The sequence below is a fragment of the Nycticebus coucang genome, chromosome 3 (genome assembly GCF_027406575.1).
Source record: "Nycticebus coucang isolate mNycCou1 chromosome 3, mNycCou1.pri, whole genome shotgun sequence".
In the NCBI taxonomy this organism is placed as follows: domain Eukaryota; kingdom Metazoa; phylum Chordata; class Mammalia; order Primates; family Lorisidae; genus Nycticebus; species Nycticebus coucang.
In genome coordinates, this window is record NC_069782.1 from 3,679,485 (window position 1) to 3,702,943 (window position 23,459).

The 23,459-nt window shown below is 57.1% G+C and overlaps 1 protein-coding gene and 1 non-coding gene across 3 annotated transcripts in view; both read left to right on the forward strand.

Annotated features, from left to right (window-relative positions):
• WNT7B (Wnt family member 7B) overlaps nt 1-23,028 on the forward strand; it is a 50,724-nt gene extending 27,696 nt beyond the window's left edge. For both annotated transcript variants that reach the window (XM_053582509.1, XM_053582508.1), the window contains exons 3-4: nt 13,758-14,029; nt 20,671-23,028. In XM_053582509.1, the coding sequence (XP_053438484.1) occupies nt 13,758-14,029; nt 20,671-21,150 (752 nt within the window). In that variant the 3' untranslated portion in view covers nt 21,151-23,028. The remainder of the gene's footprint in view (nt 1-13,757; nt 14,030-20,670) is intronic.
• LOC128582723 (U6 spliceosomal RNA) lies at nt 7,614-7,717 on the forward strand. Its single transcript, XR_008379170.1, has one exon. It is a non-coding gene; the product is annotated as a U6 spliceosomal RNA (small nuclear RNA).
• Nucleotides 23,029-23,459: the final 431 nt, after the last annotated feature.

Here is a 23,459-nt window from a genome sequence, read left to right on the forward strand (position 1 = left end):
ATGAAGGCCCAGTGCTGGGCAGCAGGGCTCTGGCTGCAGGCCGATCTGGGCCGAGTTCTCCAGGCAGCAGGACTCCTGCCCGGTGCTTGGGGGTGGGGAGGGTCTGAGAAGGCACCTTGCTCCTCCCAGGCTTGGCTGCTGGGGTCACGAGCAGGAAGTGGGGCTGGGCAGCAAGGCTGGCCCACGTCAGAAGTGTGTTGGGTGCCCCGGGCACGGGACTTGAGCTGGCCCATGAGCTGGCAAGCAGCTGGGGGCACTCGTGGGATCAGCCACTCAAGCAGTGCCAATTAATGATTGGCCCTGAGATGGGGAATGGCCTGACTAGATGGAACAGCCCCTCAGGCCTGCCTGTGACCTTGGGCAGTGCCTGAATCTTGAGGACTGAGAGGAAACCCCTGAAAAGGGCAAATCAACTCCCTGTGCAAAGTTCGAACCCCTTTTCTAGCACCTGGCTAGGTAGCTTGTCTGCCTTCAGGGATGGGGGACTCTCTACTCCCTATTAGGTGGCTGCTTTATATGGTGACCCTGTGGCAGCTTTGCCCGGGGCCTCTGGGTACCAGGTCAACATGGTGTCCCTCATGCCTGGTGGCCTCCACCCTCTGGCCACCTGAGCCTGTCTGGAGTCTGTTTCCTCATGTATCAAGGTATCAAGAGAAGCTTTGGCCTAGGCCCCTCCTAAGCCACTTCTTCTGCCTCTGGAAGTGAGCTTGGGCATTGGCCTAGGAAGCAAAGCTGCCATGTGGGAGGATCTGGGACTGGAAAGGCACAGCCCAGCCAGCAGCATCCAGCTGGCCAAAGCCCATGATCAAAGCCCTTGATATCACGTGTCAAGGTATCAAGGGAAGCTTTGGCCTAGGCCCCCTAAGTCATGTCTTCTGCTACTGGAAGTGAGCTTGAGGGCGAGCATTGTCCTCACTCAGCAGCCTTCTGCCATGGGGGTGGGAGGCAGACAAGTGCATGGGGTAGGGAGAACCTTGCATCCAGGAAAGTGTTAGAAACACTGGTGGCCTCCTTGGCCCCCAGAGGCCCCTGAACAAGTCAGGGAGCTGCTAACGGGCACCGGGCACCGCAGTCAAATCAGGAAGCATGGGCCTCCCGGAGGGAGTGACCCAGGCCAGGCTGGAGGTGAGCGCAGGGAAGGGTTCCAGGTGCAGGAACCATTTTCACCAGAGCCCAGGACTCAGAGAGCCGATGGGATTTTCCAGAAACTACGGGAGGTTTGAGGGCTACAGGAGGTGGAGAGGCCTGAAGCTGGAGGGGCGGGGGCAAGCTTCTGAAGGTTCTGAGAGACCAGGGGCCTCCCCTTTGCATGCTGGGGCCCTCTTGCTACTGCCCACTGCCGCCTCAGCCCAGAGTCCCCTGGGTCCCCCCAGTACGGGTGTGGGGCGGGGGCTGAGTGTCCTTGCAGGGTGTGGGGAGGCCCAGCCCTACTCCATCATGTGCCAGCTTCAGACATGACCAGGCATAGGGGCCGCCCCTAATCCAGGCTCACGTGAATGGCCCAGGGCATGAGCATAGTTGCCACCTGCTGCCATTTGCTTTGGGGTGAGCTCTGCACAGGGAGCGTCCTCACCAGGCACAGTGAGGGCTGTTGGCGGTTGGACAGTCTGAAGGGGCACAGTGACTCACCTCCCAGCATCTGAGAGGGGAGGGTCCCCGGGGGGAGAGAGGGCAACTCTGGGCCTGCACCACAGCCCCGTAGGGACTCCGCACACCAAGCATAGCTCTCTCTGGGGGACAAGTGCTTGAGGGCTGTACTGTCCCCTCTGGTGTGTGCAAACTGAGTAGTGCTAGAAGTATAAGATGCGTGAGGGATTTTGAGGACTTAAGCAAAAAAGCAAGTGAAACGTAATGTTCACTCTGATTACATACTGGAATAAGATTTTGGATATGTTGGCTAAATAAAATATGTTTCCAAAATTAAGTTTACCTGGTTATTTGTACTTGAGTAGAAAATTTCAGATGATACCTGCTGCTGACCCGGGACTTCTATTGAGTGGTGCTATACTGAAGGGGACAGGGGGAGTGGCCTGAGTTACCTAGTAGGGGCACAGGAATATTGAATCTGGATTTGACTGTCCCTCCCAGGACTCTGCCCTCCAGCACAAGTGGGGCAGTCCAAGAGCAGAGGGTCACTGACCAGCCACTTCCCTGGACAGTCAATGCAGGGTGGCTCCCCTCATCAGCCCTGGGTGTCATTCAGCCTACACGCACTGGGCACTTACTGTATGCCAGGTCAGGTGGGCACAGCCTATGGGGCCAGGTGGGGAGGAAGTGCCTCTTGTTGAATGTGCCCAGTGGTCTGAAGGCCCATCCTCATCCTGGCAACCCTGACATCCCCCAGCCCCTCCCAATCCCAGGGCCCAGCCTGAGCCAGCAGAGCCTGGAAGTTGGGACTCTAGGGATAACTGGGTCCTTGAAGGTCAGAGTCAGAAAGACTTATCCAGAAGCAAAACTGCCCAGGCCCACTCCTGGATCAGGATGTGATGGGCTGGGGGCTGCCTCCTGGAAGGCCAGCTTACATATGAGAGTGTGGTTCCCATGGAGAAAGTGACAGGGCTAGGGACCTTCCCGTGGGTGGTCAGTGGGCTTTGACCAGCTGGATGCTGCTGGCTGGGCTGTGCCTTTCCAGTCCCAGGTCTTTCCGCATAGTCCCTCGAAGGCCGCCTCGACTGCATTCAGGATGGGAATTTTCCACCTTCTCTTGTGGACCCTACAGACAGGATTAGGGTGGGAAAGGGCTCTGGGAGGGCGAGGGCACTGCCAAGGACACAGACTTAGCCACAGCCCTATGCCTCCGGGGCCTCTGTGTACTCACCTATACCAGGAGGAGCTGGGGCTGGGGCTCTGCCAGGACTAAGGGTCTCTCCAGAGAATGTAGTCAGGAAGACCCTCCACTTGGTCAGCACAGAGCTACCTAAACTGGGGGTCCATAGGCAGGAGGTCCAGGGCTCTGTCCACTGGGGCAGGACAAGGTGGGGCTCTTCAGCTATCGCCAAGCCTGACTTCTGCCTCAGTTTCCTTCTTAACCGCAGCCACTTCCTGAGGCCCTGCTGTGGCCTGGGCCTGTCACTAAGGCGGTCCCTGGCTTCAGACCCTATTGTTCGTAAACCACAGATGGGGAGACTAAGGCCCTCAAAGAGACCATGTGACTCACCCAAGGCCACATGGCCTTGAGAACCAGAATTGCTCAGTGGCCCCTGAATCCATGCCCCTAACAATGCTGAGAGGCCCTGCGGACATGGGCCCCTGTTGTCACCACACTTGGGCACCTGCTGGTTTTGCTGGGAGAGGGGACCCCTGTGTCACTGCACTCGGGCACTTGCTGGCTTTGCCTGGAGCACTCATGGGCTGGGGCTGCCTGAGGCCAAACTCTGGCTTCTGGGCACAGGAGAGGCCTTTCTAGGGGGTGGACTCAGATTCTGCTTACCATGGGCCTGGTGTCCCCACCTGGGGACTGCTGCTCAGCATGTGAGGGCCTCCACTGGGTCGGAACAAAGGCCTCGGGCACACGGGTGTGCCGGCGTGTTCGGACCTGGCATGACTTCTTCCAATGCTCTGTTTATGACAATGGCAGGGCAGAGCCAGTGTGGAGACGCTGACTCAGCCTGAGCGGGTGGGGGCTGGGTGGGGCTGGAGAGAGACAGAGGGACGGAGAGGGACACAGACATGTGGAAAGACAGTACACTCACACGAAGTGCCCAGGGGCCCTTTGCCCCCGCTCACCCACTTGGGCTAGGACTGCAGGGCCGGGGCTCCAGGCTTGCCCTGGGGGTGGTGTGTGTGTGTGTCACAAAAGCAGCCCCACAAGTCCCGTTCTTCCCATGTCCCCACCCCAGCCTGAGCCTTCCATTGTGTGAACTGTCATGTAGGACCCTGCAGGGAGGTTGTCACCTCCCTTTAACAGGTACAGAAACAGGGCCAGGGGCTGGAGGCAGCCTGCCCAGTCACCCCTGGGCAGAGCCTCTATAGGATCCAGCTGGTCTAGAGCAGGCTCACAGGAGCACCTGGTGGGCTGGTGCTGTGGGCACAAAGAGCGATCTGGCCCTTGCCAGGCCCTGGAAGGCATCTCGGGATCTTCCACTCTCCTCCCTGCCTCCCTCCAATGCCCCCAGCGTGGGCCCTGTGTGTGTGGTGGTGGTGAGGGGTAGTTGGTGCAGGTCTGACACCAGCTCAGGCAGGGAACTGCATCCTGTGACACAGGGGACACGCTGGGCCTCTTCCTGGATCCCTGGGCTTCTTTTCCCCGCTCTGGTGCCCAGCAGGCTCCTCAGTGCCCTGGCTAATCTAGGCAACCCAGGCTGGATGTGAGCCCTGCATCTGCTCAGCCAGGCCACCAGGAGCTGCCAGAGTGGCCCAGGGCTGTCTCCCTGACTCCCAGGGTCTCAGTCTATCCTGCGGTAGACTGGGTGTGTCGGGGGCAGTACTCCTCACCCAATTCTAGGTTCATGAAGAGCCTGGGGCCTAGGGGGTGAGGGGCACCAGCCAGTAATGCCCCCGGGTCCAGGCCTCAGGGACCCCATCCCACTTGTGTCCCCTGCCTCATGTCAGCCCCAGCAGCCCTGTTCTCACCTGTTTTTTCAAAGATCCGGTTGATAAAAGCTCCCCTGCTGAGAGATGTAAGGACCTGAGCACAAGGAAACTGAGGCCCAGGGAGTGGGGGCTTGGCCAGCGTCACCCAGCATGAGTCCCAGTTCTACCTGGAGGTGGCCTCAGGTACGGGGGTGGGGGGACAGGGTGAGGCTGGATGTCTCTTCATTGCCAGAATGAAGTGCCCATCTGCCCCTTGCCTTCCTCCAGCTGTACCTGGCACCTTACACTACCATGGCCAAGGCAACCCTTCGATTTCCCCAGATTTAATCTTCCTCGCTGCCTGTTGGTGACAGGCCCCTCACATTGCTCCTGCCCACACAGGATCCCTTCTAGACTCCTCTGTCCCTAGCACCCCACCCACTCACCCACCCAGTCCCCCTGCGAATCCCATTGGCTCCACCTTCAGATCGTCCCAAACCTGGCCACTCTCGCCCCCACCACCTGGCAGGCTACCAGCATTTCTTATCAAGACTTTTGCAATGGCCTCTCAGTGGGGTTGGCCAGAGGGTCCTTTTTTTTTTTTTTTTTTTTTTTATTGTTGGGGATTCATTGAGGGTACAATAGCCAGGTTACACTGATTGCAATTGTTAGATAAAGTCCCTCTTGCAATCATGTCTTGCCCCCATAAAGTGTGACACACACCAAGGCCCCACCCCCTCCCTCCGTCCCTCTTTCTGCTTTTCCTCCCCCCCATAACCTTAATTATCATTAATTGTCCTCATATCAAAATCGAGTACATAGGATTCATGCTTCTCCATTCTTGTGATGCTTTACTAAGAATAATGTCTTCCACTTCCATCCGGGTTAATACGAAGGATGTAAAGTCTCCATTTTTTTAAATAGCAGAGGGTCCTTTTAAATGTAAGCCAGAGCAATCCTCTCCAGGGGCTCCCCATCTTCTTAGAATAAAGTCTAAGATCTTCCCCAAGTCCCAGACTGAGGCCTCTACTACCCTCCCAGAGAGTGACATGGTGCAGCCCCCAAGAACTATCACCACTTCACCACTGATCTCTGCTGAGACAGGCCACATGTGTTTGGCTTGTTCCCACCCTAGGGCCTTAGCATTGCTGTTCTCTCTGCCTAGAACACTGTTCCCATGCCTTTGCTCTCCTCATGGTCTCATCATTCCAGGCCCACCTTCAACATCCCTTCAACATCCCTTCCTGATGGGAGGCCTCTCTGGCCTTTCCTGCTGACCCCTACATGCTTCTGACCACTGCCTGCCACCTCCGCTGTCCACGAGCCCCCTCCCAGCTTATCTGCTCCCACCTCCAGCCCTGCTGTGAGCCTGGCTTTGGACAAAGGCTTGACAGATGGGTGTGGGCTGGGGAGGCTGCACTCGGTGTGGGGAACAGAGGTGGTGACACAGCAGTGGTTAAAAGGCAGAGTCTAGTGTCAGGGTTAGTGTGGAGCCAGGTGAGTGAGGTGGGAGGCAGAACCCCTAGGGTTTGCCTGTCCTGGTGGGTGTGGCTTGGGTTGAGGGTGCACACAGGTCAGATCTCAGCTCAGCGGTTTGCCTGCTGTGTGACTTTGGGCCAGTCGCCTATGTCTTTTGAGCCCAGTGTCCTAATTGTGAGGTGGGGGCCCTAACTTATACAGAGGGGACTTACAGGGGTGAGGGTTTGAATCAAGAAGGACAAAATGAACAGCATCATTAAACACTGTTTTTATAACGGGTTTACTGAGGCACGATTCACACATCGCACCCGTGTAAGGTATAGAGTTCAGTGGTCTGTGGTGTGTCCACGGAGCTGTGCGACAATTCACCATCAATTTTAGAACATTTTCATTACTTCCCCCCCAAAAAAACTCTATATTTGTCAGTTACCCTTCCCAATACCCAGCCCTTGGTGACAGCTTTCTGCATCTGGACAGATCCTGCAACCGGCATCACACCGCATGGCCCTCCTTCACTTAGCGCCCTGTTTCTGAGTTCTGTCCTCAGGGCAGTGTGTATCAGCACCTCGTTCCTTTGTAAGGCTGAATAATATCCCGCTGGGTGGCTGGACTGTCTTCATCCATTGATGGACTTTTGGGTCGTTTCCTCTTTTGGCTGCTATGAATATTTGCATACAAGCTTTTGTGAGGATGTATGTTTTCCATTTCTCTTAAGTTTATGCCTGGGAGTGGAATTGCTGGGTCATGTGGTAACTCTCTGATGAAGTTTTTGAGAAATTGCCAAACTTTTCCACAGTGGCTGCACCACTTCATCCTCTCGCTGGCAGCAGGGAGGGCTCCGATTCCCCCCCTCCTTGCCAACACTTGTTATTGTTGGTCTTTTTCCTTCCAGCCCTCCCCGTGAGAGTGAAGTAGCATCTCACTGTGGGTTTGACTGCATTTCTTTGACAGCTAGTGATGCTGAGCATTTTTTATGTGCTTGGCCATTTTTATACCTTCTTTGGAGAAATACCTTTGGCCTTTATTTCTTAAGTTTTTATGTTAATTTATAATGTCATGAGACACATGTGACATTTTGATACATGCATACCATGTATAAGGAGCAGGTCAAAGTATTTAGGGTCTGTATTGCCTCATTGATCATTTCTGTGTATTGCGAACATTTCAACTCTTCTAGCTATTTTGAAATATACAATACATCATAGTTAGCTCTGGTCACCCTAAACAGATCACTAGAACCTGCTCTTCTTACCGTGTGTGTCTGTGCCCTGAAACCCACCTCTCTCCATCCCCCTCACTCTACCCGGCCTGTGGTGTCTCTTATTCTAGCTGCCCTGTGAGAGCCACATTTTTAGCTCCCACACATGAGTGAGAACATGTGATATTTGTCTTTCTGTGCCTGGCTTGTTTCCCCTAACATAGTGCCCTCCACTTCCATCCATGTTGCTGCTAATGACAGGGTTTTAGTCTTTTCCCTGGCTGAGTAGGACTGTATTGTGTTTATAATCCACATTTTTCTTTGTCCCCTCGTCTGTTGATCTTTGCCCATTCTTAATCGGGTTGTTAGCCTCTTTATTATCGTGCTGTAGAAAAAACACCATTTTTTTTTAAAGAGGCAAACAGTGCTCGCTTCGGCAGCACATACACTAAAATTGGAATGATACAGAGATAAGCATGGCCCCTGCGCAAGGATGACACACAAATTCGTGAAGCGTTCCATATTTTTTAAATGAAAAAAAAAGATGGGCATACACAGGTTGGCGGAGAGGAAGGGTGACTTGAACTGTGCTGGCCACAAGTAGAGACACAGTGCACGAGCATACGCTGTTGCTCACGGACCCTCCGGCACACAGGCAGAGGTACACACGCCACACGCAATGCCCAAACGCGAAACTCACGGAGATCCCATGCGTGCTGTCTGTTATGTGTCTTGGCACCAGCTCAGGTCAGCCGCCCCCTGGACCGTGTATGGTCTTCTGGCCACACTGGAACAATTATCATCATTTTGTAAGTAGGAAAACAAACACAGAAAGGCCCCCTAACTGGTCTGAGGTCAGCCACCTGGAGAAGTTTAGGGTCTGGACTTGAACTTGAAGTGTTAGACTCTGAGCCTCCCTTCTTCCTCTGGGACTGTGTGTGGCTCCTGGACCTTTGTCCCACCTCAGCCACTTCAGAATGTCAGGTCCTGGCTCCCCCATTTCCTTAGCTGCTGTGTGACCTTGAGCAGCATGCTGGCCCTCTCTGGTGTCAGGCTCCTGGCTGGGGATGGAGGCATGTTACTGGATGGTCCCTGAAGCCCTCCTAGCACCCAGGTTTCAGACTCCAGCCCCTGCCCTACCTCCCCGGGGTAGTTCATCGGGGAGGTGCGCTCACTTGCTTTTTATGGCTTTCTAGAAATAGTGTGCTGTCCCCCTGTGGACACTAGGAAGTGGCAGGTGTGAGGGTGGGTGGGAGAGGAGGCCATACCTGAGGAGGACAGGCTCGGCCCCTGGCTCTGCCCAGGGAGGAGGGGGCAGCATGTCCTGTCCAAGCCCTAGGTTTGCTTTGGAAGCAAATTCGTTCTTTCCAGAAGCTGTTCACCAGGGCCCACCACGGTCTCCAGTGCCCTCTGCCTCTTCAGGGTCAGAGTGAGGGGCTGGCTGGTGGACAAGGCCACAGAACCACTCAGGCTTGCCCCCTTTCCCAGGCACTGGGTCTTCTGGCATCATGGAGGGGGCACCTGTGGGCTCAGGGAGGGCTTGAGGTCAGTAACTTGCAGAAAGAGCAGAGCTGGGGCTCCCTGCGTGGCCTTGGGGTATCCCCAGGGTGGTCTCTGAGGATCTGCTGTGCTGAAGTTCTGGATTCATCCATAATGTGAGCAGATGGGACACCTGGATGGGACTGTCTGGGCCAGCCCTTGGGGGAGATGCACGGGCCAGTCCTGGAAGTCCTGGGCTGCTGTGGCAGGTCTCCACCTAGCCCTGGCCCACTGGCCGCCTGTGGGTCCTGTCTGCTCTCAGAACTGGCTCCTGTGGCAAATTGGAACATAGGCTGTGAAATGGTTTGTGATTTGACTGGGGCCACACAGCAGGTGTGCTGGTGTCCAGCGCTCTCGGCTTTTTCCACCCGAGGCTCCCCCCCGGCAGCTGCCTCTCTGCCTTTTCTGAACCTCAGGTGGGGCCCTACAGGGCTAATGGTGAGCACCTGGACTGGCCAAGCCACCAAGACAGACTGCGCTGGAGACAATGGGCCTGTGCTGGGGCAGGCTCTGGGTACTGACAGCTGCTGGCGCCAAACAGACCATCTAGGCTACCTTCATCTGACTCCCTCCTCCAATTACTGAACACATCTGGAGAAGCCATGGAGCTCAGATTGCTGTCACGGCCACCACTGGCCTGGAGCAAATCACTTACTGCCATGGATGCCCGGTTTTCCCATCTGTGAAATGGTCTAATCAAAACGATCTGTGTTCGTGGCGATTAGGGGATGCAGAGAAAATGCCCAGGCCTAGACCTGCACGTGTCAGTGATCTGGGAACCAGGGCTGAGTGGGGGCTGCACCAAAGAATCAGATGTGGATCCTGCTCACCACCCCTGCAGCCTGGGGGTCCCCTGGTGAGAGCCCAGAGGAGGAGCCTGGGTAGGGCATGGACATGTGGGAATCTGGGCAGGTGTTCCAGAAAAAGAGAACCACTGTCCACCAAGGCAGTGGCAGGAAGCCAGGAAGCTCCCTAGCTCAGTGAGCGTCACGGTGTGCTGGGTGCTGCTGTGTCCACCCATAGGTCAGCCAGCTGTTCAGCCTGGCCAAAGGGGCTGCAGAGAGTGGTGGGTGAGGACAGCTGGGCTCAGGCCTGAGGGCCAGTACTAGACACTAAAGCCACTGGTGTTGCTGGGCAAGGCCAGCTGTCTGCACCTGGTGTTGGGGATCAGCTTCTCCTGGTCTAACCACTCACTCATCTCAGGTGGAGATGGGGAGGCTTGGAGCTGCTCTCCCCTCTCGGCTCCACGCCCAGCATGGCGTAAGCTGGGGCAAGGTACGGAGCCCTCTGTCTGAGCTGGTGTCCAGGTCTGTCAAATGGGGCAGCAGGCCCTCCCTGTGGGGCTGTCATGAGAACTAAAGCTGACAGTGCATGTGGCACTCTGGGTGCGCAGGGCCACATTCCTGTCAGAGACTCTGGCCAGACCGAACCCCGTCTTGTTGATTCTCCCAAAACTACAACTTCTCTCTGCAGTTTACCTCCCCCTTGTCTCCATGGCGAGAGACGAGAGGGTTTGGCTCATTAACACCAAATAAAAAAGGAATTAGCGGGAGTGGCAGGTGGTGAGTAACCCATGAGTAACTGAGTCAGAGCCCGAGGTGGGCATAGCCCAGTGAGGGCAGACACTCATAGGGAGGACAGGAAGGCGCACAGCCCCAGCCTCGGCACCTGCTGGCCTGCTGGGGGCTTCAGAGCTGCAGGATAACCATCCTTAAGGCACTTGCCGGCAGCCTTTCTGTGGGTCAGGAAAAGAAAGCCACATGCTCCAGGACTGCTGAGGGAGTGGCCACATCCATCTAAAATTGCTCCATGCTTGGGTTTCCTAGATTCCTCTGTTGGGGACCTAGCTTGTGACACATGTCTGCTGCAGCAGCCCTGTACTAAGCTCTGCAGACCATTCCCATGGGGCACCCTCCCCTCATGGATCCCCTCTGCTCATCCCCTTTTCCTGTCTTCTCTTGCTAAGGGACACTTTGCCAAAAAAGGGTCACACTGGGAGTAGAATGATTTCGAAGAACCCCTGCCCCAGAGCCTTAGTCCCTCCCTCAGCCTCTCCTGAGCTTTGAACCCATTGCCTAGGCTCAAATCCAGCTTCAGCCCATGATACCCAGTTTCATACCCTTTGTGCCTCAGTCTTCTCATCCGTACAATGGGAATAATTATTAGACCCACTTTGCCTGATCCTTGGAATTTAAATGAGAACAATGTGAAGGGTTGAAGTCTGCCAGATGCAGTGACAGTACCACTTTGCCCATCTGCTTCCAAATACTTCCAGAATCCCCCGATATGCCAATCCCACAGTACCTGGCCCCACCACCTGCTGCCTGCTTCCATCTGCCTCCCCAACCCTCTTCTATTATTACTCTTGGCCTCAGCAAACCCTTCCACACCTTGGTACTTCACCCCTGCCTGGCCTGCCTCTGAGAAGGTGTGCCCATCCCACCCACTATATGTGCACATACATGTAATAAGGCACACGTGTACTACACACACCACACACACTTGCAAAGAGCTATTTGTGTTGTTGCTGTGGTTGTTACTGTTTTTGAGACAAAGTCTCAACTATGTCGCCCTTAGTAAGGTACCGTGGCGTCACAGCTCACAGCAACCTCAAATTCATGGGCTTAAGCAATTCTCTTGTCTCAGCCTCCCAAGTAGCTAGGACTACAGGCACCTGCCACAACGCCCGGCTATTCTTTTTTTTTTATTTAGCAGGCCCAGGCCAGGTATGAACCCACCAGCCCCAGAGCATGTGGCCAGCACCCTAACCACTGACCTATGGGCACTGCCCACAAAGAGCTAGTTGTAGTCCTTGCCAAGACTTAACTTTACTTAGGATGTCGCCTCCTCCAGGAAGCCTTCCTTGACTCCACCCCACAGTGGCAGGCCAGGGAATCCCTCGAGGTACTACGATGCCCTCTTCTGCCCCTCCTCTCAACTCTTTTCTGGATTCCCCACCTCGTTTACTCTCCCTCCCTCTGTCCATGCGGCCCTGTGAGGCTTCCTGGCGGGCATCCTGTCCACATGCCCTGCTTGCTGGGCTTGGCAACGCAGAGAGTTCAATGACCCACTTCAAACCCTTCAGATCGTCTTAACCTCATTTAGACCCAGGGAAGTGGAGTCTCATGTCCTTCCTGTCACTGTCCTGGGGGGGAAGGGGCAGTGTGAGGAGGAAGCAGCCAGAGACGCAAGGCTGGGCCAGTGGGGTGAAGCCCAGGAAGGCAGGAGCTCTTTGCAGACTCACACCTAGCTGGGCAGGAAGGGATGCTGGTCGCCACCTGCCCCTCTATTCTTCTCAGAGGAAAGAAGTTCCCAAGAAGCTGTGCCCCCACCCCCCCAATGACAGTAGATGACCATCAAAGTCCTTTTGGCCTGGGCTCCTAAGAATGGTGGCCCTCACCCTATTGGAAGATACTCCAGGGGAAGAGGGTCCGCACTTAGGTGGGCCCCCAGTTGGTTGGAATTAAGGAGGTGGCCCCCAGGGCACATAGTTAGCCCCCAGCATGAGGCCAGGCATGCAGTTGGTACTCACTCATGGAACAGACCTGACTTGCAGGCCATGATGTCAGCCCTAATAACAGACAGCACCGGGTACCGTGAGGGCCATGCTGGCGTTCACAGGGCCCCGTCCTGTGGCAGAATGCTGGGTCTGCTCCATCTGAGATGAGCAGTGGGACTCCCACACACTGGGTTTGGCTCTTGGTTCTCCAGTTGGCATTGTTGAGCTTGGACCCAGTGCTGAGGCCACGGAGACCACACAAGCCCAGCTATGGGCAGGTAGAGAAGGACCAAGTGTCCAGGGCCAGGGTGGGGGGACACACAGCACCCAGCCTGGAGCTGTGGGGAATAAAGAAGAGCAAGTTAGAAGGGACCTGTCCCCTAAGGAGCTTGGGACCCATGTGGAAGCCCCACGTGCAGGGCTGAGCGGACCTGCCCCTCTAAGGAGTTTTGGGACCCATGTGGAAGCCTCACCTGCAAGGCTGACTAGGGTGAGAGTGTCTACACCTGGGTCACACCTGGGGTTGAGGGTCAGGAAGCAAAGCCTCCCTTTTGGATGGAGGAAAGGCTGCCTGGAGGAGGTGGCCTTGGAACCAGGCCTTGGGAGGTCTTTAGCATTTGGGCATGAAGGGAAAGGGAACTTTGCTAAGGAGACCACATAACCCCCAGGGGATGTGAGCAGTACCCGGAAAGACCGAGCCATTGTTCTGGATGGAGGGAAGCCAGCAGGCTTTGACCTGGCGCCTTTCTTTCCTAGTTCAGCCGTAGGCTTGGCTTTGCAGGTGGGAGAGAGGGCACTGCCCAGACTGTACTTGGGAGGACCCAGCTGTTAGCAGGGGGTGGGGGAATTAGAGGGACAGGGTGGACTGGCACTCAAGTCTAGGCAGTTCAGGGGCCCCTGAGCCAGGCAGGGGTGTTGGGAGGAGAGGGGAGACCCAGGGGACCAGGGCCTGGTAAGGGGTTGAAGGTCAGTGGTCAGAGACGAGGTGGCAGCAAAGAGCTGGGTGGGCTTCACCGCATGGTGTCTGCCTGGGCTCCCGGCTGGTGGGTGGTGAGGGGGTGCCCCTGTGCTTTCCATGAACCCAGCTTCCATCTTCCACACACGCGTGGTCCCCACGGGGGTCAGCACAAATGGCTTATCCCTGAGGAGCAGCAGCTAGGAGGCTGACAGAGGGGACAGAGGCACAGAGTTCCTTTGCCCCACCACGGGCCCTTGCTACTCATCCCCAGAACTGGAAAAACTGGGCCGCTCCCTCTCTTGGGAACAGGGACAGAAGTTGAAGATAGCAGTACATGCTGGTCCCAGTGTGCACCGAGTGCCTACCTTACACCAGGCACTGCCCTCACCACATCCCAGCAAGGGGCTGCTTTCAGGCCTTCTTTGGTGAATCGGAAGCCCAGAGAGGGAAGTGACAAGCTCAGGGTCACACAGCCAGCCAGCAGCAGGTAGATGGAGGCCCAGCCCTCGGTTCCCTGAGTCCAGCCAGCGCCGGGCTGCCAAGCCTCACCACGCACGCCGTCTCTCCCGCAGGGAGCCGTGAGGCGGCCTTCACCTATGCCATCACTGCGGCTGGCGTGGCCCATGCTGTCACTGCCGCCTGCAGCCAGGGCAACCTAAGCAACTGTGGCTGCGACCGGGAGAAGCAGGGCTACTACAACCAGGCCGAGGGCTGGAAGTGGGGCGGCTGCTCCGCCGACGTGCGCTATGGCATCGACTTCTCCCGGCGCTTCGTGGATGCCCGAGAGATCAAGAAGAATGCGCGGCGCCTCATGAATCTGCACAACAACGAGGCCGGCAGGAAGGTAGGCGGGCCGCGGGGGTGACCGCAGTGTCATCTGGGGGTCTCTGGGCCGCAGGGTGTGACCTCAGCGCCACCCGAGGGTCTCTGGGCCGCGGGCTGTGACTGCAGCGCCACCCGAGGGTCTCCGACTTCTAGTGGAGACAGCCAGTCATTTGCATCCCCACAGATGTGCGCTGGGTGTGTTGGGCCCCCTGGGCCCTCTGCGTCCTTCACTCTGAGCCTCTTAACAGCTCTCTGAGGCAGCTGCACTGTTCCTGTTCCAAAAGGGTGGAAACTGAGGCCCTGAGTGGTGGTGTGATGGGCCCCCAGCCCAAGCTGGAGCAGCAAGGCTGGACAGGGACCCTGTTTCCATCCATCGTGTGAGCTGAGCCTGGCTGAGGACATGACTGTGAGGAGGTGGGGTCCAGGCCACAGCCTTTTGTCCCTGCCCTTGGTGTTCCTGGTCCCAGGGGCCATGCCAACATATGATGAAAGACTTCCCAGAGGAGATGGCCTGTGGCTCAGAGAGCCTGGAAAGGCTCAGGTAGGGGCTCCCCCTGGGAGGCAGGAACAAGCTGAGCCTGTGTGGAAACTGTGAGTCAGGGGCTCTTGAAAAGTAGTCAGCTCCCCACAGGGTGGGATGGCGCTTCGGGGTGCTAGTGGAGGAAATTCAGACAGGGACATACTGGGCAAGTAGTCAGGACGAGCCTGGCCGCACCCGCAGGGAGATGAGGGCCCAGATACCTGGTTGGGAGGAGCGGCCGCCATGGCGGCAAGATGGCCTGAGATAGAGCGGCCAGCCAAGTGGAACGCCTCTCCGGGTCTGGCTCCCCAGCCCTGGGGGCCGCAGCTAGGGAAGCAGAGCCTGGGAGGCTCCTCAAGCACAGGACAGACTCGCCTTTCCAGGCAGAGAGGAGTTGAAGAATCTCTCTGCCCCAGGCCACTGGTCACTCATGTCTTCATTGTGAACATTCTTTTTCACCCGCCCTTTCTCTGTGCCAGGTGCTAGGCTGGGCACAGGGGCAGAGAGGAGCCAGACATGGCTCTGGCTATGACAGCTGGGTCCACATGAGGGGTTCAGGGGCCACACCTAGGACAGCAAGAGCCTGGGAGGCTGGGGGAAGGAATAGAAGCTTTCTGGAAGAAGTGCCATCAGAGTAGAGCCTTGAAGGACGTGCCAGAGCTGAGAAGAGCAAAGGCAAGAGAGGCTGGTCCCAGGAGGGCTGCAGATGGAAGCACAAGGTGGGGGAAATGAGGCTCAAGAAGCAAGCAGGGGCCAGCACAGAATAGGCCTTGAACACCAGGCCAAAAGTTTGACTTTCTCTTGTAGATGTAGAGATTTCCGTGCAGTAGGTGGTTATTATCATCAGATGAATGAATGAATGGATGGATGGTTGGTGGGTGGATGAATGGATGAATTAGTGGGTGGGGAGGTGGGTGGATGGCTGGGTATACAGGTAAGTAGATGGGTGGGACAAATGGATGGATGAAGGTTGGATGGATGGATGGGTGGGTAGATGGAGGATTGATGGTTGGATGGTTAGGATGGGTGGATGGAGGGATGCATGAATTGATGGTTGGATGGGTGTGATGGGTGGATGGATGGGGATGAGAGGATGGGTGGATGGATGGTTGGGTAGGTAGACGGACGGGTGGATGGATAGATAGATGAATGAATCATGAGTCAATGGTATAGCTTTTGCCTCAAGGCGCTCATAGATGACATGTGAGCATGAGCCTCCAGATACAGCTGGATGGCAATCCATGTTCTGATGGAGGCCCACATGCCCTGGGAGGGCAGAGGAGTGTGATCACTAACCCAGAGGCATCTGGGAGGGCTCCCTTCAGCAGCTGACGCCGTTTAGGTTCAGAGCAAGGGCTTTCCTGTATCCCCAGGAGGAATAACTCCCTTCTCCTTTTTACAGATGAAGACAGTGAAGCTCAGAGTGAGAGCAAACCTGGCCAAATAGCCCTGGAGGCCTGAGCTCTGGTCACTGCTTGTAGGGGTGTGTAAGCAATGGAAGTGTGAGGATGGCACTCTGGGCAGAGGAGCCAGCACAGGCAAAGGCAGGAGGAACTCGAGTTATGGTGTGTGGGGCAGCAAGGCCAAGGGCTGGGTGAAGGGCCTGGCAGTGAAGAGCTGAGATGACCAAGCTGCATTTTGGCCTCTGGGCCACAGGTGCTATTGAAAGACTCAGGGGCAGAGTGACCCTAACCAACTCCAGGGCCAAGGTCGTGTCTGATTCAGCTGGGGTGCCATGTAAACCCCTGGCATGGGGCCTGGAGGTGTTTGGTGACTCACAGGTGATAAAAGTCATAAAGGAAATGGAGGAAAGTGGGATTGGCCCTAGGAGGAAAGGAGGGGGCAAAGCAAGGAGGCTGGTGATGGTCCCCAGGGGGGCACAGAAGGCACAGTGGAGAGAGGATGGACAAGTCCTGGCAGCTTTCTGGCTGGGGGTCAGGGTCGAGGGGTCGGTATGCCAGGCTAGAACTGGGGCGACGTGAGGGAAGATAGAGGCCACAGGAATGGGCCTAAAGTGGTCAGTGGGCAGACTTTCAGACCATGCTGTCCGTAACTGTCAGTGAGGCCTTGGCTGAGCCTCTGTCCCTTCATCTGAACAGTGGTAAGAAGCACTTTCCGCCTCACCCCTCCAACAGCCCCCACCCCATGTAGCTGTGTGGCACGGGCGTGGCCTGAGCCCTTGGGAAAGGCTGAGGGTGGTGGGTTCACAGTGACCCTATGTGGTGAGGTCCTTCATCCCAGCAGCAAGGTGCTCTGGTGCTGGGGGTGGGGATGGGACAGGGCTCTTTGAGGTTTCTAGAAAAACTGAGTCCAGACCTTCACAGGTCACCCCCGTGCTGGGTGCCCTGGCCCCTTCCCAGGGCATCCAGCCCTGCCCTCCCTGCACTGTCAGCTAGATGGGTGAAGAGCAATCTGACAGCTGCCACTGTTAAGTGCCACGGTGGATGGGGAGCTCCAAGCAGCAGCCGTGTGTCTCTCAGTTCTGGAGCCAGAAGCCCCAAATCAGGCAGGTGGGTGAATGCCCCCCAAGGCTCCAGGGGAGTCCTTCCTGCCTCTCCCAGCTTCTGTCAGCTGCTGGCATTCCCCGGCCGTGACCACATCTCTCCAGCCTTTGCCTCTTCACGTGGCATCCTCCTCCGAATCTGCGTCTCCTCTGTCTCTCAGAAGGACACTTGTCCTTGGATTTAGAGCCCACCTGGATGAAGCAGGGTTAGTTCATCTCCTTCCTTTTCTTAATCACATCTACAAAAACACCATTTCCTCATAAGGTCAACCTCTGAGGTCCAAAGGGGACAGGAATTTGGAGAGGGAGTATTTTTTGGCCCACCACACTGGCCGTTAGTCAGAGGGTGGTAGGTTCACCCTTCACCTGGAAGCCTGATTGTGCTCTGCCTCCACGAGCCCCAGGCCCATCTGGCCCCCCACCCCAGGCTTCCACAAGAGCTGGGTGGCCCCCATGAGCAGCTACAAGGTTCCTGTGCAGAAAGAGCCCTTGGGGCATGCTGTGGTTATGCAGGCTTGAGAGACCAGTGCTGACTGCTGCTCTACCCCTGTGCGTGGGCCCTGTGGCTGCATGGCGCAGATGGAGGCAGTGCCTGGGTCAGCGGGAGCCACAGTCTCTTCCCTCTACAGTCTAGGGGTCCTCAAACTACGGCCTGCAGGCCACATAAGGCGGTGTGATTGTATTTGTTCCCGTTTTGTTTTTTTACTTCAAAATAAGATATGTGCAGTATGCATAGGAATTTGTTCACAGTTTTTCTTTTTAAATATAGTCAGGCCCTCCATCAATCTGAGAGACAGTGAACTGGTCCCCTGTTTAAAAAGTTTGAGGACCCCTGTGAGGGCAGGAGATTATCTACCGGGGAGGCCTGGGGGCTCCTTCTTGATGATGTGAGGTTGGTAGTCGTTGGTGAGCATCACCCTGGCATGTACCATGTCTCGGCACAGTCCTTACCTGAACAAGCAGAGAAGTTGTCGACCGCACAGCCACACTTCCTATCTCAGCCCAGTGGCTGAGCTTTGCTTGATTACCATGTTCAGTCCGCGATGTGGGCTCTTGGTCAGGGGGTGAGCAGACATGGGGCTTACATGTCATGCCCACACCACCAGGGTTGGGAAATGGCAGGCATGGGAGGTGCCCAGGAAGAGGGGGTACAGGTGCCCCCTCCACAGCCCCGGGCTGTTGCCAGGGTGGTGTGTGAGGAGCCTTCTGCTGGCCTCAGGACAGACACTAGGCTCCTCCAGAAGGACTTGGGTCCACCAGCCCCTTGACTCCCCCTCCAGCCCTGGGGCTGTAATGGAGCACTGTTCCTAGAGCATGGGCCACAGCCTTATTCTGGAAAGAACACAAAATTGGGCCTTCTCAGGGGCCCCCAGTCTGCCCACCCACAGGCCCAGCAGAGACGAACCACAGCCTGGGGGCTCAGCCCCCGCCTTAGCTGCTCAGTTTCTACTCTGAGCTCTGCCGGTGGTCTTTTTGGGCAGGGGCCTGGTCTCAGTGCCCCAAAGTTCCGGCTGCCACTGTGCCGGAACTTTTCACACCATTGCTGTCATGCTAATGATCAGGGTGCAGGAGAAGGAAACGGCACATTCTTGAATCCTGTGATCACCTCCTGGGAGAGGCTCTGGCCTAGGGGACCCAGCCAAGCGAGGATGTGGCCCCTTACTCTGCAAACAGCTGCCCAGTCAGCTTCATCTGCCGCTGGCCACTGGCCTGACCATGTAAGGTCTGAATGTCCCCAAGCAGGCAGGAGGGTGTGGGCTGAGCCTCCTGGTCTTGATGCAGATGAGAGAGCATTGTGGGGAGGCAGTCGTTCAACAGGCCACACTGGGGACACCAGGGGGCCATCTGGCTTGTACCTGTAGTCTGCACACCTCTGCCAGGCCTTGGGCCATCAAGGCCGCTCTGTGGAGAATCAGCTCCTGGGGTGAAGTAACCTGCTCCTGGCTGGGGACTCTGACAGAGACCACCACCTGGTCAGCTCCTAGGGTGGTGCCCAGCCTGAGGGGGCATCTTTGGCAGGCAGTGTGGCCAGGTCAGGAGAAGCTTCCAGGCTTGAAGGGCAGGTTAGAGGGGGAGGGGACAGATCCAAGCCAATATCTGTTTGGAGAATGAGGAGAAAATCACAGGGAGAAACAGGATGGGGAGAATTGGGGCAGACAGGAGGGCCCAGATATGCCCAGTCCAGACTCTGGGTGCCTCTCAAAGCCCTCCAATTCTGGTTTATATATTCCCCCGGGAATGCCTCTGCCTCAGCCCATCCCCGTGGGGTGTCAGCCTCCCTCCCCTTTCTGCTCCTCACACTCCTCAGTCTTTGCCCTGGGACATCACTTCAGGCCTAGCCTGGGGCCCACCCTGCACCCACTCCATGTGCACGCCTGGCCTTTCCCTGCATTCCCAGAGGTCTCTAGACCTTTGCTCACAGTGAGCCCCTCCTAGCACATCTTCCTCTGGTCTAATGGGCTTGTACTCATCCATCCATGCCCAGTGTGGGCACTACCTCCTCCTGGAAGGCCCCCACCCCTAGGACCATTACCCAGTAGGGTTAGGTTAGCGTGGGTTCCTGCATTTTTTATAGCCTTTTCCTTTTGTTCCCCTCACTGGCCTGTGGGCCCCAGAGGTCCTCTGCGAGGTCCAGGAGCTCATGCTGCCAGGCCAGGAAAGGTGCTGGGGGCCGTTTCTACGAGGTTGTTTCTTCCTTCCTCTTTTTCCTTCTCTCCCTCCCTCACTCACATGCTGGGGACTTCTCCTCTGGGCCAGACCTGGGGGCTGACAGCAGGTGCCCCTGTGAGTTCTGGCCCAGGGGGGCAGAGGGTGGCCAAGTCCTCAAAGAGCTGGGCCACCAAAGTGAGGCCAGAGGAGCCCTGACAGCTGACAAATGGCCCTTCTGCTGCTGCAGACCGGCAGCTAATGATTCCCCATCTTTAATCAGGCCCGGCTGGCAGGGCCCTTTCGATCCGGGTAAATGAGTACCTGGGGTCATGGCTGGCTCTGGGAAGGGGCCTTCCAGGGCTGCAGAGGGAGGCCCAAGGAAAACACACGGCTGCACCCTTCCAGGGCCTTTACGGAGCTGGAGAGAAAGAACAACATTGAGCAGCCGTGGCTGCCAGCTTCCCAGCACGACCGCCTCGCTGACCCGCACTCACCCCTCCCCAGTCCATGGACAGACATGTATGAGCTCTGTGGGCATGCAGGCTCTCGCAGACATTTGTTAAGCACCAGCTGCATACCAGCATTTATCCCAGGCACCAGAGTGGGAAGTGGCAAGGTGGAAGGGGGAGGGGGACCCACACTTACTAAGCGCCTACTATCGCTGGGTCCCTGGCTGCCCTGTGACTCCCAGCAAGTCCCCTGTGCCGAGCCTCAGTCTCTCATAAGAGGACCGATGACGGTAGAGCTGCTCCCTGAAGTGTTGTGAGAATTTAACAAAACACATTGGGAAAATGTATGCCAAGCTCTGCTGTCTTGATCTGTCCTATGCAGTAGAGACCTCCTGTTAGCCCCATTTCATAGGAAGGAGGCTGAGGCTCAGAAAGGGGAAGACACTTACCTATGGTCACACAGCGGGCAGTGGAGAAGTGGGCTCTGGGGTTGGACTGGGCCACTGCGCAGAGCTGAGCAGCTGCCCTGTCACCTGCAGGTTCTCGAGGACCGGATGCAGCTGGAGTGCAAGTGCCATGGAGTGTCTGGCTCCTGCACCACCAAGACCTGCTGGACCACGCTGCCCAAGTTCCGCGAGGTGGGCCACCTGCTCAAGGAGAAGTACAATGCAGCTGTGCAGGTGGAGGTGGTGCGAGCCAGCCGCCTGCGGCAGCCCACTTTCCTGCGCATCAAGCAGCTGCGCAGCTACCAGAAGCCCATGGAGACGGACCTGGTGTACATCGAGAAGTCACCCAACTACTGCGAGGAGGATGCGGCCACGGGCAGTGTGGGCACACAGGGCCGCCTGTGCAACCGCACCTCGCCGGGCGCGGACGGCTGCGACACCATGTGCTGCGGCCGCGGCTACAACACGCACCAGTACACCAAGGTGTGGCAGTGCAACTGCAAGTTCCACTGGTGCTGCTTCGTCAGGTGCAGCACCTGCAGCGAGCGCACCGAGGTCTTCACCTGTAAGTAAGCGCGGCCACGGCAGCCACGGCACCCCTCCACCGGCGGCGTTTTGCACATTGCTCCATGCCGGTCCTGCTTGGTGCTGCCAGCCATGCACAGAGGTGGATGCAGAAGGGCCCCAGCCAGGGCCCACAGCCCCTCCCTGTCCCCCAAGGGCTCCCTCCCTGTCCCCCAAGGGCTCCCTCCCATCACCTCCCATGGCAGAACAGCACTCACGACCCATTGAGAGGGCAAGGTCAATGGTACTGGTGCCCCTGACAGGGCCCAGCAAATTCCTTTTCTTTTCTCTGGGAAAGTGAACCTCCAGGACACTCCTGCATCTTGGAAAGCGAAGTGATGACAAGACTCTGATGGTCCCCTGCCCTGCTTGGTGGCATGGACACAGAATGGCCATGCCAGCTGGTCACTTGAGACTCTGTCCCCGGCCTTGTCTCTTGCTTGGCCCTGGGGCATTGTGGACAGATAATGACAAGAATTATTTATGTGTTCATAGTCTCAAAAGAGAATTCTCAGCACTAGCACGTAGCCAGTCCTATCTGCACTCCGTGTCAGCCCACCCCCTCCACACCCTCTCTGCTTACTCTCCCCTGCAGGCCCAAGGCACCTTGGGTTGGTGGGGACCATGATGTACTTTGGGTCACAGAAATGAGCTGGACAGGGGCTGAGCAGGTCACACGGTACCAAGAGGACCTCGGAAGAGCACTTCGGACAGGGTCCTCCAGCCCACCTGCCCTTCTTTTAAAAATCGTATCAAGCAAATCACAATGGCACCTGTGTCAGGTTCCAGGAGTTCCTCGCCCCTCCTCAATCCTGTTACCCTCCTGGTCTGGCACCTCCAGTTTACAGAGCTCCCTCCTATCTTAGAGCCAGCCCGACCCCAGGAGATGCTGTGACAGGGCCAGGCAGGTGGGCGGGAGGTTTGCCCTGTTGACAGATGGGACGACTGAGGTCTAAAATGGCACAAGGACTTTCCAGAGACCCCAGGTGTAGCAATGGCTCCTACTTTGGTTCCTGCCTGCCCCCGGGCCCCTGTGCCTTGAGAAACCTGATTCCGGGGCCATACCCCACTCCGTGCCCCTGGGGGACCCCAGCCCTCTCCTAGTCCTTTCGTCCCAGTCCAGAGCTAGATGTGTCCTTTCCAGACCCTCCCACCCCCTCTCTGAGGAAACTGAGGCACAGAGGGCGGGACTTGACCAAGGCCAGAGAGAATGGTTTGCAACTGGCTTCTGGTGCACCCCCACTACTCCAGCTCCCCATTCAGGGTGTGCTCAACAGAGGCCCGGGAGGTGTGTTCTAGGGCCATGGACAAACCAGGTCACCTGGGCTTAGCCTGGGTAAGCGACCCCCATCTGGGCCCTGGCCTTGGTGTAAAGCCCATGTGTCCCCAGCCATGTTGGACACTTTGAGCCTCTGGGCCACTGTGAATGCTCCACCCCCACCCTGGCCCCATCCTTCACAACCCCTCTAGAGTCCCGGGACGCCCCCAAGTCCACAGGCATGGTGTCCTTTGCCAAGGAACCTGGTTAACTTATATTGTTATATAGCGTTAAAATGTCTATAATGTCTTTTAAATTATTGTGACCTACACTGGGTACCGGAGGTAAGGGGTGGCTGCGGCCACCACCCCCCGAGTCAGGCTCCTCCTGCTTGCGTGGACCCTCGGGGGCCCTGAGGCCACCGAGTCACTAGCACTGTCCCTTGGCCGCCAGGCTCTGCCCTCCCTAGAGTTTGTTAGCAGCGGGTCCTTCCCTGGGTGGGAGGGTCGGGGGTCCAGGCGGCCCTGCTACCTGTGCTCTGTGCAGGCACTGTGGTGGCCAAGGTGCTGCGTGTCCCTGAAGTGCCCACGTCTGACAGCTGTGTCGCCAGCCCCCCGGGAGGGGAGCGCTTGGCCCCAATAAATGCTGGAATCAGAGTGTGTGTGGAGTTCCCCCTGCGATGTCCCTGCGGCTCTCACCCCCAACAGTGGAGCACATGTGCTGCCCACTGAGGAGAAGCCCCTGGGGCCTCTTGTGCCTCCAGCCCTGTACCTGCCTCACCCCTCTCCATGGGCTGCAAGAGCTCCACACGGGGAGATGCCCATCCCTCCACAGCCCTGAGACCCCTGCCCAGGTCCCACCTGGGGCTTAAGTCATGCCCAATTTCAGGCCGGCCTCACCCAGCAGGGGTCAGTGGTGGGGGCTGGACACAGACTCCGAGGCATCCCTGGACAGCACTGGCCCAGGCTGCAGGGAGAGGAAGGCCATGGGCCTGATGCTTGGAGCTGACTCTGGGGACTGGGCAGGAGCTGCTCTGAGGAGAATGCCGTTTCTAAGCCTG